The sequence below is a fragment of the Daucus carota genome, chromosome 3, assembly GCF_001625215.2.
Source record: "Daucus carota subsp. sativus chromosome 3, DH1 v3.0, whole genome shotgun sequence".
Lineage (NCBI taxonomy): Eukaryota > Viridiplantae > Streptophyta > Magnoliopsida > Apiales > Apiaceae > Daucus > Daucus carota.
Genome location: NC_030383.2, coordinates 9,194,045 through 9,213,604, shown reverse-complemented (window position 1 = coordinate 9,213,604; position 19,560 = coordinate 9,194,045). Strand labels below are relative to the sequence as shown.

General features: G+C 34.8%; 3 protein-coding genes across 5 annotated transcripts; 1 reads left to right on the top strand and 2 right to left on the bottom strand.

Moving 5' to 3' along the window:
- The first annotated feature begins 538 nt into the window (after positions 1–538).
- LOC108210733 (uncharacterized) lies at positions 539–11,921 on the top strand. 2 transcript variants are annotated; one of them, XM_064090820.1, is made up of 15 exons: positions 539–749; positions 2,456–2,606; positions 2,947–3,044; positions 4,038–4,099; positions 4,203–4,294; positions 4,384–4,507; positions 4,829–4,897; positions 5,465–5,558; positions 5,816–5,923; positions 6,664–6,764; positions 8,182–8,247; positions 9,423–9,510; positions 9,768–9,828; positions 10,516–10,579; positions 11,591–11,921. In XM_064090820.1, the coding sequence occupies exons 1-15, from the start codon at positions 686–688 to the stop codon at positions 11,720–11,722; spliced, it is 1,374 nt and encodes a 457-aa protein (XP_063946890.1). In that variant the 5' UTR covers positions 539–685; the 3' UTR covers positions 11,723–11,921. The 2 variants fall into 2 exon arrangements, with proteins under 2 accessions (XP_063946890.1, XP_017237611.1); XM_017382122.2 differs by having other exon boundaries at positions 540–749; positions 4,829–4,915.
- A 55-nt stretch (positions 11,922–11,976) lies between these two features.
- Positions 11,977–12,653, bottom strand: LOC108210734 (uncharacterized protein At4g08330, chloroplastic-like). The gene is made up of 2 exons (XM_017382124.2): positions 12,571–12,653; positions 11,977–12,403 (listed from the first exon to the last, which is right to left on the bottom strand). The coding sequence occupies exons 1-2, from the start codon at positions 12,651–12,653 to the stop codon at positions 11,977–11,979; spliced, it is 510 nt and encodes a 169-aa protein (XP_017237613.1).
- A 496-nt stretch (positions 12,654–13,149) lies between these two features.
- Positions 13,150–18,444, bottom strand: LOC108211382 (fatty acid amide hydrolase). Of its 2 annotated transcripts, XM_017382967.2 has the most exons (20): positions 18,312–18,444; positions 17,955–18,079; positions 17,129–17,238; positions 16,870–16,930; positions 16,494–16,678; positions 16,245–16,374; positions 16,089–16,166; positions 15,818–15,965; positions 15,538–15,726; positions 15,373–15,444; positions 15,234–15,285; positions 15,059–15,133; positions 14,871–14,951; positions 14,662–14,765; positions 14,483–14,575; positions 14,307–14,375; positions 14,162–14,226; positions 13,982–14,043; positions 13,782–13,877; positions 13,150–13,474 (listed from the first exon to the last, which is right to left on the bottom strand). In XM_017382967.2, the coding sequence occupies exons 2-20, from the start codon at positions 18,046–18,048 to the stop codon at positions 13,394–13,396; spliced, it is 1,845 nt and encodes a 614-aa protein (XP_017238456.1). In that variant the 5' UTR covers positions 18,049–18,079; positions 18,312–18,444; the 3' UTR covers positions 13,150–13,393. The 2 variants fall into 2 exon arrangements, with proteins under 2 accessions (XP_017238456.1, XP_017238455.1); XM_017382966.2 differs by having other exon boundaries at positions 17,955–18,393.
- Positions 18,445–19,560: the final 1,116 nt, after the last annotated feature.

The following is a 19,560-nucleotide window of genomic DNA, read 5'->3' as shown; positions in this document are numbered from 1 at the left end:
GGTAACAACAAAGAAATTGGAAGATGTTGTGAATCAAACTGAGCACGTTTTTCACAAGTTAAAAGATTCGTTGACCAAAAAATATAAATAAGTTACTGATAGTTGCATATTTTGAATTTCTTATTATTACTTATTCTCGCATTTTTATTATTTACTTGTTAAATTCTTAAGAATGTGTAGATAAATAAATTAATCAATAAATCAAGAGAAAAAGGAAAAAAAGATGGATGAAGGGTAAAAGAGGAAAGAAAGAAGAAAATAAGTGTAGAACATAATATAACTCACAATGTAATAAGTGTAGAACAAAATGAGTGATACAAAAAATTCCGTTGATGTCATTTTTAAATTTAAAATATAATTTGTTTTTGAAAGATAAAATATAAATGTATTTTGATTAAAATTCTCATAAAAGTGAAACGTATGAATCAAGGAGTCCCGAGGCTGATTTTAATCAATTTCAAACGGAATATGATCCGACCCGAATCAACTCGACCCGACCTGACCCATTTCCCGAGGCTTGTTCTGAAAGCTGTTTACTTTCTCTTGCCAAGGAAAAACCATAATTTATACACCAGAGTAACCAGACCATGGTCTATATATACACATTCTAAAATACACACATTGTGTGTGTTTTTATAAATTGTGTTTCATTAATTTTCAGGTGTGGTGGTTTTTGGTATACAAGATGATGAAAGATGGAGGAGAGAGTTCTAATTCAAAGCCCCTTGATGAAATTTGGGCTAAACTTGGTATTTCTTGTTTTCTTGATTTTAAAAATTCGATCTTTATAACAAAATTCAGTTTTCTTGGTACCCCTTTATGTTCTTTTTGTATTTGATTATGTTTTGCAGAATGTAATGTGATGCATTTGTGTACTTGTTACCCTAAATTATGTGAAGTGGATTTATGCAGTGGCCATTTTGACGAATTTGCATGGCTAATTAGTTATTAGTATTTGTATGAGTTATGTCCCTCAGTTTGTTACGAGTTCTTGATTTGTAAAGATGATTTTTTTTTTTTATATTTCAATGTTTAGTCTTTTTCAGTTTGAGACCTTGAGTTGTAGTCGTAGATACCCACTCTCCTCTTGAATATAAGAGGCCGAGTGTGCGTTCTGCAATTGTCCGTTACCAAAAAATGTTTATATGGTGATGTGTTGATTGTTTTTTTTTTTGTGATGTTAGATGATGAGCAATGTGTTTTTGGTATGTTAGTTCACACTTCAAATGCCAGTTTCAGTAGCCATTAAATATAAAGCTATTCCTGAAGTTATCACCAAGTATCTGAAGGCCATGATATGCATTAAATATATGCAGTTACAATTTACGCAACATGTCTTAAAACTTTATAGGAAATAAGAATGACCTTACATTTACTATGCAGTGTACAATAGATTGAGTTTCCATCACAAATATTCTAGAGTTTGAAATTTCAGATTCCAAATGTTACAAGTCAATTCCATTTTGTTTATACACAAAGAGGTTTCAAAATGTAGTAACTAGTAACCATGCAACTTAGTAGTGTCAAAAATTGCTTGTTCAAGTTAAATATAAGACTGTGCCCCCAATAAGGTTCTAGTACTAGTAATGAAACTACATTATAATTATAGCCGGGTCTAAATGAAGGACTAGTTATTTGTAAATTTACAGTGTCACTATTTCCAACTTTTCATATTTATTAGTCATTCTATTTAAGTTATGAAACTATAGCATCTAATAATCTCCTGCAACATTTTTCTTCTGTTAAAGTATTTTCATGAGCATATCATTTTAAAATATTTATACAAGTTTTTTGGTAAAAATGCGCTTACAACAGAAAGTCATGACTAGCATAATTTTGATATTACTTGTGTCCACTCTCTTATCTTCAACTTCTTATGCAAATTGCCTAGGTCTCCAAACCAGTATAGACTCACTTACAATGCTATGCCTTGTTGGTACACTTGACTTGGTTGCAGACTTAAACATTCCATTTCATATTCCTAATCCTTATTTTGATATTTGTCATTTTTTCACAGTCACTGAATCTTTTATTATGTCTATTGTTTTGGTTTTCTCTGTTGTGATCAGTTCTCCATGTGCTTTTTAGTTTTTCCGTTCATCAAGTAATAGTTTATGTATTCATTTTTTTGTCAAGATCATGGTCAATTGTGTTGGCGCATGTGTGAAATCAAAAGATAAAGGTCTATTAAAGAAAATAATTGTACAAATCATACCTTGAATACGTGAGATCATTTTTTTTTTTGGTCTAGGCCAGTTGTCCCCAAATTTTTGGCTTGCTAACTCACTCACCATCAATTTGTCCTGTGCTAGTTGAAGCATCATATAATGCAAACAATTTCATATGTTGTAAAACTGAAATTAAGATGTGCTTGAGAGCAAACTTTACATCAGTTTCAAAATAGGATGCATCTAGAGTAAGTAGTTATAGCTCAATAGTTATTCCATTGTTGCAGTTCCATTGGATTTGGGATATTCTGATGTTGAATTGAAGTTGGATGAGATGGTATTAAGCTCAGTGGTGAAAGGCTCTTCTTCTGAAAAGCAGGAATGGTGTCAAATTACAAGAAATTCAGATCTATGTTCAGCTATGATTAAAAATAAGAGGTACAACTGAATTGTATATGAACTATCATATTAACAATTTTGATTAATTAAAAAGTTATATGCAAGCATCACGCCATCACCAAGCAGTAGTAAGTTTTATGTAGATTTTGCTTCATTACTTCTGTAGCCACCGTCAATTGCAATTTGTATATGATGAACTTCTGTTTTTTATTCATTACTGAGAACACTTGATATCAACCTTAACAACATACTGGCCACATTAAGTCAATTTACAGGTTTCCTTTTAAATCAATGCTCCTTTGAGTTTGTTTTTAACCCGCATCGGTTACATTCTTTCTATATACACGTTCACGGCATATTGTATCTGCTGTTTATGCAGTTCTAACATCATCCTTGTTGATGGGACTGTCGTTGAAACTGAAGAGTCTTGCCTAATTAAATGTGGAAGTGAAATTGTACCTGGGCATGTTGAAGATGGTGTGTATACTCTTGCATAGATTTATTTTTTTTAACTGTCATGATATCATTCATTGCCTACATGTAAACAACGAGATAAATTGTGTATTTATTGTGATTTTGTTAAAATGCTTTACACTAATTGTTCTCCTTCCTTGTTTGTTTGTTTCATATATGTTCTACTCCATTATGGATTCTGCTGATTTGATCTTGATTCTTGAGGTGTTTAGTGTAAGGGTCTTTTGTGGACTCTTCAGAGCGAGTTTAGCTAAGCATGTCTATTGGGAGTCATGTTAGGGGTCTTATAGTGGCTAAGAATGGAATTTGATATGTGGTAAGCAGTAGATTCAAAGGCTTAACAATTGATAGTACAAGCAGTTTTCCTAGTAGCGCAACAATATTCTGAAAGAAATGAAAAGCTAGATTAAATTGACCCCTAGTCATAGTAGTTGTGACTTCTTTAAAGGGTCGTTGCGAGTTTTTTAATTTGAAAGATTAGCATCTTCCAGGATTTTAGCTTCCAGTAAGATTGAGCTTGAACTGTCAATCTTTAATAATTTGTTCATAGTTATACAAAATATAAAAGATTTATAAGAAATGTATACAAATTTAGCTGGGTATCAGCTGTTCTAGATATATTTCTCCTGCTAATAAGTAAGCCATCAGAAAAGATTCCAGAACTAAAACATCATTGTTTGCTTCACCAATCATTGTTGTAGGTTAGGGAGTAGCTGAGCACTGCACTTTCTTTTTAGCTGGTTTTTGTTATTCAGTCTACATCATATCTCTAGTCTTATTGTTCTTCATACAAAGTGAGTACACTTAACTTTGTGAATGACCCTAAATCAAAAGTATGCACATCAAGTTCAGCACCACTCATTCTCTTATTTATACCAAAGAAATTAACTTCTGACAATGTAATTATCATTTTAAATTTGTTTAATGAGTCAGCGTTGTTACTTCCAATCATATTTAACACGACTATTTTACACATCTTTCTTGTGATTTTTTCAGGCTATCTAAGATACATTTTTAGAGTGATGGCCACTGAGCAATTTTCTACCAAAAAATTGAAGGTATTCAGATTAAGTATCAGGGTGCAACCTTGCCTGACACAGAGAATTGAACTGCTAATATGACTAATAAGATAAATATTATTAATTATTGCATGATTTGCAGATAATGCTAGATGTTGAGCATGCAAAATGCAGTATTTGTCTGAATATATGGCATGACGTTGTAACTGGTGCTCCATGCCTTCATAACTTCTGGTCTGACTTCAATACTTGTTAACTATAGCAATTTGTTTCTGCCTTCCTGGAAAAATATATATTACAAAGTTCCCTGTTTTTTATTCCAGCAATGGATGCTTCTCCGAATGGCTAAGAAGGTCCAAGGAGAAACATTCAAGTGTTCTTTGTCCTCAATGTCGAGCAGTTGTACAATTTGTTGGAAGAAATCATTTTCTCCATAATATTGAGGAGGTAGTATACTGCTGCTGTATATTTATAGGCCGTAGTAGCTTCCGTGGTTTTTAATCATCTGGATATATATCAGTGACGCACATGTTATACAATAAATATACTACCACTTGCATCTGTTTGTGTCCCTGTGATTTTGCAGACACACAAATGTATGTTTTATCTATATGTGTGTGTATATAGAGAGAGTTTTCTCTTACAAGTTCCGTTCTGTTCATTTTGGACCCTATCACCAGTTGTTTCCTCCCTTGAAGAAGTTAATATATCCTGTAGTTGGATCTTATTTAACTGAACTCATCTTGTTGTGTGATACTTTTTCTGCAGGATATACTGCAAAGTGACTCCTCACTGAAGCGCCCTGATGAAGAACTTGCTATTCTGGATTCCTATGCTGTAATAAAGTCACCCCTTGTGAGTTGAATGCTTGCAATACTTGAGAATTGTAAAACAAAGGGAGAAATGGACACTATATCAGTTACATATTTATTGTTGACTGATGCGTAAATTTAGTTCCGAGCTTCCCTTTGCTAGTAGCCATTTTAAAAACAATATGCATTTCCTTTTTCTCAATACCTGTCCTTTAAGATGAGTTGGTGCAAATTGGGCTTGATATTCTAGATCTGATTATTAGGATCACGTCTTTCAGTCATGCTGTTGCATCTACTTAGTCGAATATTAGTATGACTGCAATTTTTTGCTCATGAATAATGATATATGATTGTTCTTCATGTCAAATTCATTTGTGGCAATCAGAAGAGTCGGAGCAACATAGTTTGAACCTATAAAGGTGGACAACAATCCCATTAAACCCTGCCCTCCCTTTCATCATTGTTTGCATGAACATGGCATTGTTTGATTATAGTTTCTTTAACTTGTTATTTTCTATATCTCTAATTTTTAATTTTCTATACTTATCTGACTTTGAGAATATATTTCAATTTATGCTCTATTTGGTATCAGGTTATTAACGTCGAAAGAAAGACTAAACGTAAGCGGGATCTTTTAGCACCTGGTATAGAAAGTAATGCTGCTGAACATCCATGCCCACAATGTGGTAAGTATGCTAATAATTGCAAAGTCCTTGTCCGTTTTTAATTTTTTAATTTTCGTAGTGTAATCCAGCATGAATGCGAAATATTCGTCTCATTTTTAATTTTGACTTCTTCTCATGAATTCTTGCATATTTTCTTACTTATTTCCTGGGCTTCTGTAGTTGTTTATCTGCATTTAATGTAATGAATGATCTAAACTCTCGAGGTTTCTTATCATTCACGCTGCATGTAATTCTACTGACTCCAACTTGTTGCACAGACACTCAATACTCAGGATTCCAGTGCGACTCGAACACCATACATCTGCAATGTCATGCATGTGGTGGGATGATGCCTTGTAGGTCCAATTCAAGTGTACCACAACACTGTATATTCTCGCTAACTTACTCCTAGTTTACAGTTATTCTTATTATAATCTATTAACTTAATACTGTCAAGTAACATGTATGTTTGAATCTGTGCTGGTTTTGGTGGCCTATGTTTCTTGTGCACAGAATAATAGCTTAATATGTTCTAAAAGAATATGAAAATAACCGAATTAGAATCTCCTTATTGTAGTAATGTGATGTATTAATTGGGATAATTTACTTGAAAATTGCAAAATTTATACAGTCAGTCAATAGTGCTTTTGGCAATATGGAGCTGCATAAGATTAATTATTTGATTAAATATTTGACAGTTAGTCCTTTACTCCTTTTTCTTGCACCGTAGTCAGCATACTTCTTTGCTGAGGAATAACTTTGACTCTTTTAGGGTCTACTGTTTTTGAGTTCCACATACCATTTTATACAAACATTTTAAGATCATCCTTTTTAAAAGAAATCAGTGTGAGAAATGTCGTTCAAATTTTTATCTAGTTTTAATTGTCATGGAAGCATGCTATTGAATAATGCATTTTCTAATATATAAATCTTAAACCTTTGAAAAACCTCTAGTATATTATATCTTTCATCATTTTCTGTCTCTTCATTAAAGTATCCCCCCCCCCCCCCCCCCCCCTCCCTCCCTCTTCCCTTTCCTTAGAGTTAAGAGTTATCCTTTCTTCTCCATTGCTCATAAAACTTCAACAGAGTCAACTAGCGAACATCACAATTTCCAATTTCTTAGGTACAGGATGTGACCGAGCTTTTTGTGGGGCCTATTGGCATTCAGTAGGAGTCAATGGAAATGATTCTCATCCAGTATGCAGCCAAGAGACACTCAAACCGGTAAGTTGTTGCTTTTGTTCTTTTTGTCGCTCTTTCTTCTCTATAGATCTGAAGTGAAAAACATATACATATGCATATGTGTGGGGGTCTACATATACATGTAAATGTCTATACATGTATCCACTAAAAGCATTAAAGAGCAAATGTTGTCTAGATGCATATGTAAGAAAAAAAGAAGCTGAAGGATTCGAATACTAAATAGGCGATTTTAACGGATCACAGAGAAATGAAGCTAATTGTATAACTTGACTTCCATAGCAAATTTGTGCTGCCTGCCACATTCTGATATATTAAACTCTACTGTTAGAAATGAACGAAAGCCTCTCGTCTTAAAAGAACACCTCTCTACTTCACTCCCAAAGCACCCTCAAATGGTTTGATATCTAGGAATAAAATATATGAACATTTTACAATTAAGAATTGTAAAGATTGAAATGACATTATGGAACTGGATTTGGGTCATCTAGAGTTGTGAGATGCCTTTGTTATTATTATATTTACGACTTCCATGTCGTTAAAACAAAGTAATTTTTAATATGTGCCACTCATCCATCCAAATGACTCTCCAGTCTCCACCATTATTTAAGTGCGGTTGAAACAGAAGCGATGGCGTGTTTATACAAAAAAAAAAAAGAAAGAAAGTTTTTCTTCATATTAACCCATTGAATTTAAACTTTGTAATTTCACCTGGAACGTCTGTACATATAAAAAGGTCTGCAGGCGGTCCAAAGAACTTTGGAAGATATGCAATTATTAATGTTAATATGTATTTGTGTTTCAACTTTTAGTTGTTACTATTGGTTTTTCTTTACTATTAGTATCAGATGAGATAACTCTATAACAGGGAAGTTTAGTGTATGTAACGCTATGACCATGCTGGTAATATATATACCAGGCATATGAAACTTCTTATCTTAAATTTAATTGTCAGTTTCCTCAACTTATATCTTGCACAGACAAAACCACAAGGGATATAGGTTGTACCAATTACATCGAAATGATAATTGGTCAACTACATTGTTCTCGCCCCTTATGAGTCTTAAATCAAGTCCTGAACTTTATGTCCCCCCTGTAGTTTTGTTTCATTCGTCATGTTTCTAATCATTTAATTATTAGCCAACACCTTTTTGTGATTCACATTCATTGACAATAACGTTGGATTTTTTATGACTCTGCGTCTGTGATCATATATCTGTGTTTAGTCAGGGACATCAGAGTAAATAGATTATACAGGGACAGCTCTGCAATCATGGTTTTGTTCAAAATCCGTCAATATAATACATTAAGCAGTGAAGTACTTACCTCTTACTTGCTTGTGATAAGATGCAACCAAATCCTCATGTTTAATATTCTTTACTTTGTGTACTAACTTGGTGGTTATTTTGTTGTCCCTAAACATCTGGTTTTACTATTGCAGATTTCTGAACATACTGCCACAAGAATCCCGACTTTAGCTCATGACAGAAATAGACATGAACAAGATGTATGCAATTTCTCTTGGTTTATTCATTTATAACATGATTGAGATTGTCTTTGTAACTTGAATCATTGTGTTTAGGCAATAATCGGTAACATTGTTGAATAATATCTCAAGATGATCGAAACTTCCATATATAAGAGTACAAGAAATTAAGCATACCGGGTAATCACAGTAGATGATTACAGGCTTCATAATAGATGATTTAGTAATGTTTCAAGGACCCATACCTGAGCTACGGATTACGGGACAAGTTTTTTTCCCCCCCCTTATTAAACAGATTTAGTAGAAGCTCATTTTTTACTTAATAGTGTACCAGTAAAGTATCATCCGAAAGTGTTTGATGGCTGGTGGTTTAAATGGTACACATACGTCATACTGAATCTCCTAGACGTAGCACGAGTTCGCAAAAGTCTTGCTACATTCTTTTTTTTCTCTTTGATAAAAGTTAAATCACACGCTCTGTCTCTACGTTTCTCAAAATTTAAATTGCAAATCTGCATTTTCTTTTTTTGTCGTTCACATGTAGAATAGGAACAATGAGGATTGCACATCAGTAGATGGGTCATGTCTTTCCTATGTTGAGGTTACTGTGTGTGTTGCACGAGATTGTTTCTTGTCATCACATAATTAATGGATTGCACATGAGTAAATTACTCATGTCTTTCCTATGTCAAATGGCGGTGGCTACATTAGTTACCACAAGTTTTACTCAGGATAGAGAAGCTTTGGCAATGTGGCTGTTATATGAGGTTTCTAGGTTTTTAAACTATATTTTAAAACTAGGTTTATCTTTTAGTCTTATATTGCAACAGAATACCTCCATTGTGTCACTTTGTTTTGGAGGGATTGTCACACCTGATTACAGTGGAACCCCAACTACATTTTCCTGGTTTTGGAGTTCCTTGTTGATTCACTGTCCTTTCTGTAGTTTATATACCCAGTTTTATATCCCTCAAAAGCAATTATAGCTTAATTAAGATATCTTGTCAAGAACATAGATCAATGAAACAAAAAGTGTATTGTAGACTGCAGCAGGTCCTTGCCAGTGACCAAAACAGTCTCTTCCTCATCTTATTGTACTAGATGTTGACTTTTTCTGAATGACCAGCTTGCATATTTGATGGAATCCAGACTCAACTACATTGATTGTGAATACTTGTATTTTACATGTGTCCTAGATTACTGAAAGGTGCATCCAGCAGACAGGTGGCACACTGCAGTCTATTATTCGCGAGTGGATCACAAAGTTGAACAACAGAGAAATAGGTGCTTTTATATGACTCTCATATATGCTTCTTCTCTCTCTCTCTCTCTCTCTCTCACACACACACACACACACACACACACACACTAAACCACTTAAGTTAACCAGAGCTATTTAACTCCAGGCACTTAAACAGTGGACCGTTCATTTAGTAATACCAACATGCAGCAGCATAACTGTCTCCTAAAGACTATGATGTCATGTTACATTATACTTTTCATCAGCCTCTCTAATATGAACTTATCATTTATTGCTGCAGATCGCACAAGGATGCCTTTAAAGCATGCTGAGATGATCACCTCTGGAACCCATGTTTGCAAGTAAGATCATTATATTATATATTCAATTATCATATCGCCCATTACTTGAAAAATATATTGGAAAAATGTGAAGACCTTTTATAGTTAAGTCTCAACAGCATTTGCCCACCGCAGACTGGTTCTTATGTACCACTGTACCAGATTCTGATTTACTATATAAGTGAAAGATTTCAGAATTTGAAGTTTCGTTTGTTGCAAGTTGTAACTTTGACTGCGAACCTGATTCATGTTTCTATGACACCTGGAAATAAAAAGTTTTAAAGTAGGATTTTTCTTTGCATCCTTGACTAGAATTTTGACTCTGGTGCTCATCGGTGTTTGCCATGTTACCCCTATTTACTTCATTGTTCTCCACTGCTCCCTTTGTCAAAATCTATAAAACAAAACCTGATCACTCCAGAAGGAGCATGCTAAGTAGCCTTCGAATTATTTTTAATATATGGTATAAAGACACAGTAAAGCAACTTCAGCTAGTGTCTTGTCTGTCAGTAAATGAACCTTCGGATGTTTTTTATGTCTTACTAGATATTCTCAATATGATATTCATAGATATACAGACTGTATTTGGTGAAAGACTTTACATGTTTACTTTATTTCGAGTTTTTTTGTCAATAATACTTGCTTGTATAACTTTTATAGTTATTCTTTACTTCTTTCTTCAGCCCTGAATCTCATTTATTGTTGCAGTGATTGCTATGACAAGTTAGTCTCATTCCTTCTGTATTGGTTCCGGATTTCGATACCAAAATATGTAAGTACCCCCACTTCAAGCCATTAATATCTGTTAAAAGTGAAATGTGTTTATGATCTACTGAAGTAGTGTAGTTTACTGACTTGCTACTTTTACATGCTATTTACTAATTTTATCACAGGACTAAATATTTTATTATGTAAAATGTGAATAGGCATAAATAATTATGTTGAAAATTCAGGCCCTAGTGACCTTCTGTTTTTATCTTTGTAATATTGTCAAAAGTACTAAGCAGGATTTCCAAACTTGATTGTCATGTACTTGTGTACGCAAATCAGACAACAGTGCTTTAAATTATAAACTAGATTAGCAGGAGGAAGAACCCGTGTTGTTGTAGACTTGTAGTGTGCTGCTTTTTATTTAATCTGTTACATATTTCTGATTTATTAGTAAAAAACTAAAAATAAAAAACTTCGTAAGGTTTTGGAGGGTATTTGGAAACCTTTGAGTTTGAATAAAGGATGAAGCGTTTTACCTTTCTTCTATTAAATACTTTGTCAAGACCTTATTGGTCCCCTTGTCATGTTATGTTGTGTCTGTTTCTGTTCGACGTCTGATTTTTGTCTATCCCAAATGTACAGAAAATTGAGGAAAATATGTTGAATTTTATGTGTGCAGTGTTTAAGTTTAACGATTATGCTGCTCCCTGCAGTGTTTTAGTTTAGATTTCTAGCCAGCTTTTAGGGAAGATATCTTATGCTATTTTGTAGGTAGATTTACTTATCAAGTAATTGGTTTTAGCGGTATAAGTTCCGAATAAAATTGCTTCTTCTCCGGTTCATAAACCGGTGATAAATCAAACTCGTAATTCACTTTAGTTGCCTACTTATTGTTGATTGAAGTCTGGGACTAGGTTGGCAGTCCCTAGTAATATAAGATAGGTGACTTTCACCTTCTTTTTTCCCAACCAACTAGGATTTTATTGAATGGTTGGAATCTCATCTTGAGGTTTTTTTTTTGTTAGTAATAATCTCTTGTTTACAACTAATTGCTAGCTTCTGTGTACTATAGCAACTTCCGGCAGAGGCATCTCAAAGAGAAAATTGCTGGTATGGATATGCTTGTCGGACACAGCACCATAGTGATGATCATGCTCGTAAAAGAAACCATGTTTGCCGTCCAACCAGGGGTAGTCATATGTAAATAATTTCAGTTTTTCTTTTAATGTCTGATTGTGATGAGAAATCATAAACAATTATCTTGCATCTTTGATTCTAGTGTTCTGTAACAATTACTATAAGTTTTATTGTTGATTCTGCTGCTAAATGCAAAATAAACTTACTGAGTTATGGTGCGGAAAAGATATAATAATATTCAGAACATACAGGACTTTCATTACACAGATTCAGCGACTATGCTTTCAAATTTCAAACTATATCCCTTAATTTCGTATAAGTTTAACAGACAGTAAAATTTATAGGCAGGTGATCAGAAGCTGCTGCAGCTTTCTCCAACACTTGGGAAGGCTGTAGTGCAGTTATTTTGATGTCGTATGTCTTGTTACCGGATATCCCATCCCAGGGTGTAGAATCCGTTGATCTGAAAGAGCTTCCAGGACTGTTGCCATCTCCGTCGTACGCAACACCTATCAATTTCCTGCATTTCCCACAAAGCAGTTTGGTTCTTCGACGGAACAAGCCCCAAGAGCGCTTGGACGCGAAGTAGGGCTTGCAACGAAGCTGATTGATCTGTATAAATTTGCTCTCATCAACAGAGTAGAAGGAAATGGTGCGTCTTTTAATTGACTTCGCGTACTGACATCCAGTGATGGAAGCATTGCGATTGCAGGAATTGAGGTTCAGTTCGTATCCACAAGAGCCACAGCTGCAAATTTAAAGATGTGTTAGCATCTTGAAACAGGTTAAATGACGTTTTGGTCACCCAAATAAAAATTCGTAGTCAGTTGAGTGACCAAAACGCTATTTCACTCTCTCAAAAACCTATGTGAGATCGTCGATCTAACTTGAAGTTGATGTGATATAAGAACGAACCTGTAATCGACGTGTGGGACGCGAGGCAGAGAAGACGGGAGCTGCTGGTACAGAACGTCGTCGTCGGCTTGGAAGTCGAACATCTCCGCCGCAGAGGAGCCTCTTCCTCCTTTTTGTCGTCTCAGTATGGATGTTAAGGTGTGATGTGGGAGTATATGTTCAAGCGAGTCCTATAGAGCCAAAGCTAAACGGAATGATTCGGACCCACCGCTCCAACGGTAACTTACTCCCCATCTGTCTCTGATCTGTCTTTTTAACGTTATATTTGTGCCTCAAATTTCCGGAAAATGGAGCGAGAATAAAATCACAAAGATCAATTTTAAAATATAAGAAGTTGAAAATCCTTATTTTTTTAGTTAATGTTTATTAGAAATTTGAGTTTACAAAGATGTGAGAATTGAGATGTATGAGATCAATTTAAATGATAATTTATAATATTTTATCATTAATATAATTTATACACTTGATAAGTTGTAGATATAAAAAAAATATCCAAACACATAAATAAAAAATTATTTTTTAACTTTTCATTTATAAGTAATAAATAATTTTTTAAGCTAAATCAAAGACTCACCTGTGGACAACCAGAGTAACGTGAAATAGAAAATTTATATTGTGAACACTACCTTTTCAACATACACCGTAAAGCAAGTTCTGACAAGAGTTTAGAAATCAATCTGAAGGCTCAAATGATATTACACACGTATAAGAAACTAAAAAAATATAAAAAATATATATATGGGGGCTTTGCTCAACAGTGGAGTAAGATAACACCCAAGGTATGTGTCTGGCAAGCTTCTAAACTAGTGTGCACTGAATCTCACTATGCAGTCTTGTCCCTCTTCAAGTCGGAAAGATGATCGTAGAAAACCCTAGGCTTCCTGTACTCAGCTGCGCATAATGCCTGACACAAAATTTTGATCAAGTTAGCTATAAAGGCTGAATGCAGTGCATAAGGCTTCTCGGGTTGCCTATGTTTTTCTACATAAACAGACTCGTGATCTAACGGATAGCAAGTAGACACTTGATCACCGTGTCTGTAACAACCTTTATTCAACTGCATTATCTCTTTGTTAATTGTTAGACATCTAGCAGATTTAAGGTGCCTTTGCACAAGTATACTGATAAGTCTACTTCCGAGTGAGATATACCGGGTATGTCTGGTCAAAATTGATATGGTTAAGGTAGGAATTAGAATTAGAGGGCATCACCTGCACTGCATAAGCAATGTAGATCAGTGAAGCTTCAGACCAAGGTTTTCCAATGAATTGAAGACCGATGGGCAATCCGCCTTTGTCGTATCCAACCTAAGGCGCAAAATACTCAGAAACAGGACCAACACAAAGTGGTCTTTTTACTAATAATCATGGGATCTAGATCACTGAAAACTGAAAAGGCTAATGCAACTTACAGGAACAGTTACCGCTGGCAATCCCAGAAAGTTACCTGCTATCATGTATCGTACGAGTGCAGCTGCAATAAGATTATCAAATTCCTGTCAGCAAATACTGAAAGACTTGATCTGAATGCAACTCTACGACAGATCTAAGATCATAGAAGTAATATAAGTTTTCTTTTAGGCATGTGATACCGGCATTTATATAGTCCAGTTCACCCGTCTTCAGAGCATCGTCCTGTATCGTGTAGGCTGTTACACTGTCAACAGAGGGAAATGCATTTTAGGCAAGAGCTCAACAGTGCAAGAAGGTCACAGAAGAAGAGATAGGTCTGCATACCCAGTCGTCGGTGTTACAATAACATCTGCTTGATCAAATATCTTTTGGTGAATTTGGAACTGGCGATTCCTACATATGAGTAGTTGGTATGTCTTAAGATCCAATAACATAATAATACGATAAACGATTGAAAATTACACAAGAGATATTGGTTTCTTGATTGCATTCTTAAGTACCTGATTCTTTGAGCATTCAAATATTCCTTGCCATCAAAAGCACCATATATCGAAAGGGCTACCCTTGCATCCCACCCTACTTCATTCATATTCCTGATGATGAGTTTACAGATGATTAACATCGATATATTTACCTTGTTCTTCATCCAATAAACAACTTGGAGTATGGTGAAACATACAGTTTTTCGAGATGGCAAGCAAGTGCAGAAGTACACTCAGAGCCGATGGTTAAGTAATGTGCCAGGCGCATAGCCTCTATCTCTGGTATAGTCACCTCCATAGTCTTTATAACACATTATAAAACCAAAAATTAGAAATCGCGAGTTAGAACACAATTATTTCACCTGCGGTTTGGGTTGCAAATAGTTTAGTAATAAGGCGATGATACCTCCCATCCATAGATCTTCTGGAGCTGATTAAGAGCATTAGAACAGCAAAGTTTTATGTCGTAAGTGCAATCACTGAACCACTGATTCAACAGAACAGGACAAGTTCAGATTTACGAAACAACACTCTAGAGATGTGATAATGTAACTGAATCCTTTCAAGTTTTGGAGAGGATAATACATTACAGACCTTATCATACTTTGCTAACTTTACTTTCGGCATGCTGCTTGGCAAGTTCAGAAGAGGTAGACTAACTCTCGGATGCTATATTCTCCGGAGAAAAAACTATAATTAGTATATACTGCATAGTTAAAAGCAACAGAAGATATCAACAACTCTGTTATCCGTGATTCACAAGACACACCATTTGTGTAACGCGTTGATCTGATGGAAGTTGAGCACTAATAGCCGAATAACTGCAGAATGTAAGAAGTTACAGACTGTACTTTCTTAAGAGATCATATAGAAGTTATAAAAGCAGGAATCGAGTGACAAGAACTGACACTATGAGAGCATCCTCAACCGTGCCTGCAAGTACGCCAACCATCCCAACTGTCCAATTCAGGGGAAGAACCCTGAACATAAAAATGAAATATTACATTGTGCCCCCAAAAAAGGCCATGAATCCGCCTCTATATGCAATGACAGGAGAAAAAATGGCTACTCACCCGGCATGAGATACACGTCCAAAAGTTGGCTTAAAGCCTACTACACCGCATAGAGCAGCAGGAATTCGCACAGATCCTCCACCATCAACACCCAAGGCAGCAGGGCACAGTCCTGCAGAAACAACTGCAGCAGATCCACTAGAAGAACCTCCTGTGATCTTATTCACATCATATGGATTTCGAGTGGACCTTCAGTAGTCGAAGAAAAGGAAGATGAATTTAACAAACAATATATCTTTGACTGTAATTTATCTTTTCAAGATTTCCCATTTGTTCTTACCCATAATGAGGATTTATTCCACTTGTTCCAGCACCAAGCTCATGCATATTAGTCTTTCCAACAAGAATTGCACCGCATAGTCTCAGGCGCTTAACACAATCAGCATCATCTGTGCAAGATCTTACTTTGTGCAACCACTTTGTACCTCCTAATAGATTCATTTCCCAGTTCATTTTGAAACAGAATTTTCAATCAGTAGTTTTCAGAAGTGTATAGCTATTGCCTTTCAGAAACGAAAAACGAATGGCGGAAACTATGAACCTCGGTTTACCAGTAGTTGGATAAGGCATACAATCTATTTCATCTTTGACAGCAATTGGTACTCCATCGAGAGCTGACAGCGGTTCCCCTGCAGAATTGCCAATAAACAAGAATGTTGTTTTCCTCTGTTTCTCTGTTTAATAATGACAAAATTGCAAACAGATACCTCTTTCATATCGAAGGGTCGACTCATTAGCCTGCCTTAGAATATCTTCAACATCACAACTAATAAAGAATGACATTCGAATTGCAGAATTACATGACTTGCTGATGGAAGCTATAAATTGATCCGCGACCTATAGTATGACCAGAACAAGCTTCATCAACAAATTGATCAAAAACAGCTCTATGAAATTTTCATTAATATGAAGAGAAATAGTATACTACTACTTGCAACTAACAGAAACAAAAATACCTTTTTTGGATTTGTTTCTCTAGATAGATAGGCTCTTGAATAGTCCAATATTGTCCAGTGCCTGAAACTGATGTTTTCATTTTCTCGTACACTTTCTAAGGAATTAATGCACTCAGTCGCCTGTTGAACTTGTTCCGATGGAGATAGATCCGACTCCAGATGTTTCGTTTCTGGTTCTTTGTGCTCTGACATGACATGTTAAACTTACAATGATTAAGCATTCATCTTAGTTCATCCAAATAACTATGAACATCAGTGGAAGCAATAATTCCTAATCACGCAGTGTTGGAGACTTCTGCAGATTTCTGAGCATCAATATCAACTCATTCCTATTGCCTATGTAAACACATCCAGGTCATATAAGAGAAATATTTACCTTCATAAGGGTGTAGAGGGACATAAAGAGGTGCCTCTTCAATCTCGACGAATGAAACCAACTGCAATGAGGGTGAATTTACTTGTTATTGACAAGGTTGATGCAAATGATACTACTCAACAGAACTTGTGAAACAGATGTTGAGTAGGAAACTAACAGAAAATTTAGGTGGTGAAGTTAATGTAATCTACAGTTTTTCTATTGACAGACACACAAAAAAATTATGTCAACATGTTACAATTAAAAGCCAAGTGTATACCTTGTGGATTTGATTTTCTCTCTTCAGTATGTAGAGCAGAAAAGGTTTCAAAATCCTCAGCTCCAAGAACCAGACAAACAACTTGACCAGAAATCCGGCCATCCGAGGAGCTATTGCACATCACATAAACAGATTAACACAACTAAACTGGCAGTTACTTGGCTAGATTCAGATATCCAAACCAGTAAATTCAGTTCAAAACTTAATTTTTGTTGCAGAACAATATTTTCATGATTCGAAGTTGGTTTTACAGTGAATATCATGTTTAACGCGATAGTCACGTGTCTATCAGATCTTGATCACCAGCCCTCTTAAATTGGATAGTAAATTACTACTGCATTATTTCATGCTATACTACAACTGCTACACAATCACTCTTGTCCTTGCAAACCTACTGCAGAATCATGTTTAAACATAATCTTTTGTATGGGACCCCTCTTGTGGGATCCAGGAAGTAATATATGTGGTTAAATTAGCTTTCAATGATGAGAAACCACAGTGAATTTTAAAAAAGGAAAAAACATTTAATTAAACCAGAACATGTAGGAGAATTGTGCAACTACATTTGTGCTAAATCTTGAATGCCAAACTTTAAGCAGTTCAACCATTACCCCACACATTCCCTAAAAAGGCCAAAGATCAATCTGCACCCCTTCTCAAGTTAAATCAATTTTGAACCAAAAGTAAAAAAGATACTCCTACATCATATCAATTCATCAACTTTAGCCAAACACGAAAACATGTGTACGTTAGTATTTAAATTTCTGTGATCGACCATTTGACATAACAACATGATCAAAGTAAAAAAGGATTTGATAGTACATACCCTTGACATTGGCTTCCACATAGACCTCATCACTGGTGAAGCTGACATCAACTTGATCAGCAGGCTTGTAAACCACCCTCTTGCTCATCACCATCCTTCTGATCAACTTCGATATCGAAAAAGTCCTATTTATAAACAGAAGAAAAGGGTAGCTAGATGCAGAGGAAGAGCAGAAGAAGCATGAAACCAATACTAACCAACAAGATTGAGCAATAAATGTACAAGACTGGATGGGCATATGTAAAACTAATAAATACCAGCTATAATGTAGGATTATTCATGCACATGCTAGTAGTGAAAAAATGTATATTTAGGCAATAAAAATGATGTAATGAGAGAATGGTGTGGTGATCTTACGAAAGAGAGGAGAGAAGAAGGTAGTAGAAGTTGAAAGAGAAGGTGACAAAAGTGAATGAGTCAGTGAGGAGGTTGTTTGTTTACAAGTTGAGAAGTGGGTAGGCCTTATAGTTTTACTCAGGAAGCTTGTGAGCCATCATTTTCTCACCAGCTTGTGAATCCATTTCTACTTTTTCTTACAAGTTATTGAACCCCGGATTATGATTAATCAGAAATGATCACAAGACTTCACCAGGGGTTAATCAGAAATGATCAGAGACTTCACCAAGATTAAAGACTTTTTGAAATGGTAAATAATTTTTGGACCAGTTATATATATATTACAACGATATTTTTAAAATTCAGAAAGTGCTGTGACACGAATGTGATTATTTATTTCTTTGAAAAAGATCAAACACAAGTGTACTAGTAAGTGCGTGGTTTACTCGCACTGATTCCAACAACCTTACTCAAATCAATAAACCAGATGACCCTTTTGACAATCACAATACCTCACCAGGAAAAACCTACTTAAATGTTGGACTGATGATTTTCGAAAAAACAATAATACATTTTTGATATAGTGATATATTTATCATATGTATATATTATATAATTATAATGGACTTAATTGTTAACTTATATAGGGATAGGATCAAATAAAAACTTTTTTAAGTTACAAACTTACAAACTTTTTTTTATTCTCCTATCGTGTTAATCCTTAGTTATATAAAGTATCCATGTTGAAAATTTTTCAAAAAACATCACAATTTTTAAAAATAACGCATAAATAAATCGCGTTTTCAACACATTTATAACTGGGGTTCAACATCGGGTGTTGAACACTAATTATCATTGTGTTGAATATATCTAAAAATATGTTTAAACTATACCTCTAGGGTTTGGGTAGGATCATAAACATAAATATTAGTTATATAACATGTTCACCTTAGTTCTTACATTTAAAAATTGGTTTATGTACTTCTCCACCACTATTTTAGTCAATGTTCAACAAAAAATGTTGAAAAAATGTTGAACTCAAATTATATATGCGTTGAACAAAAAAAGTTTGTAAGTTTGTAAGTTTGTACCAGAACCCTCCCCTATATATATATTTGTAAGACGTATAAATTAAATTAATCATAAATATTATATAAACTGTAGTTTTATATTTGTTGTTGATAAGAAAATATAATTTCTCATCAAAATACAATAGGTCAGAAATTATGAATATGTTTAGAATATATTGGATAGTGAGATAAAAAGTATT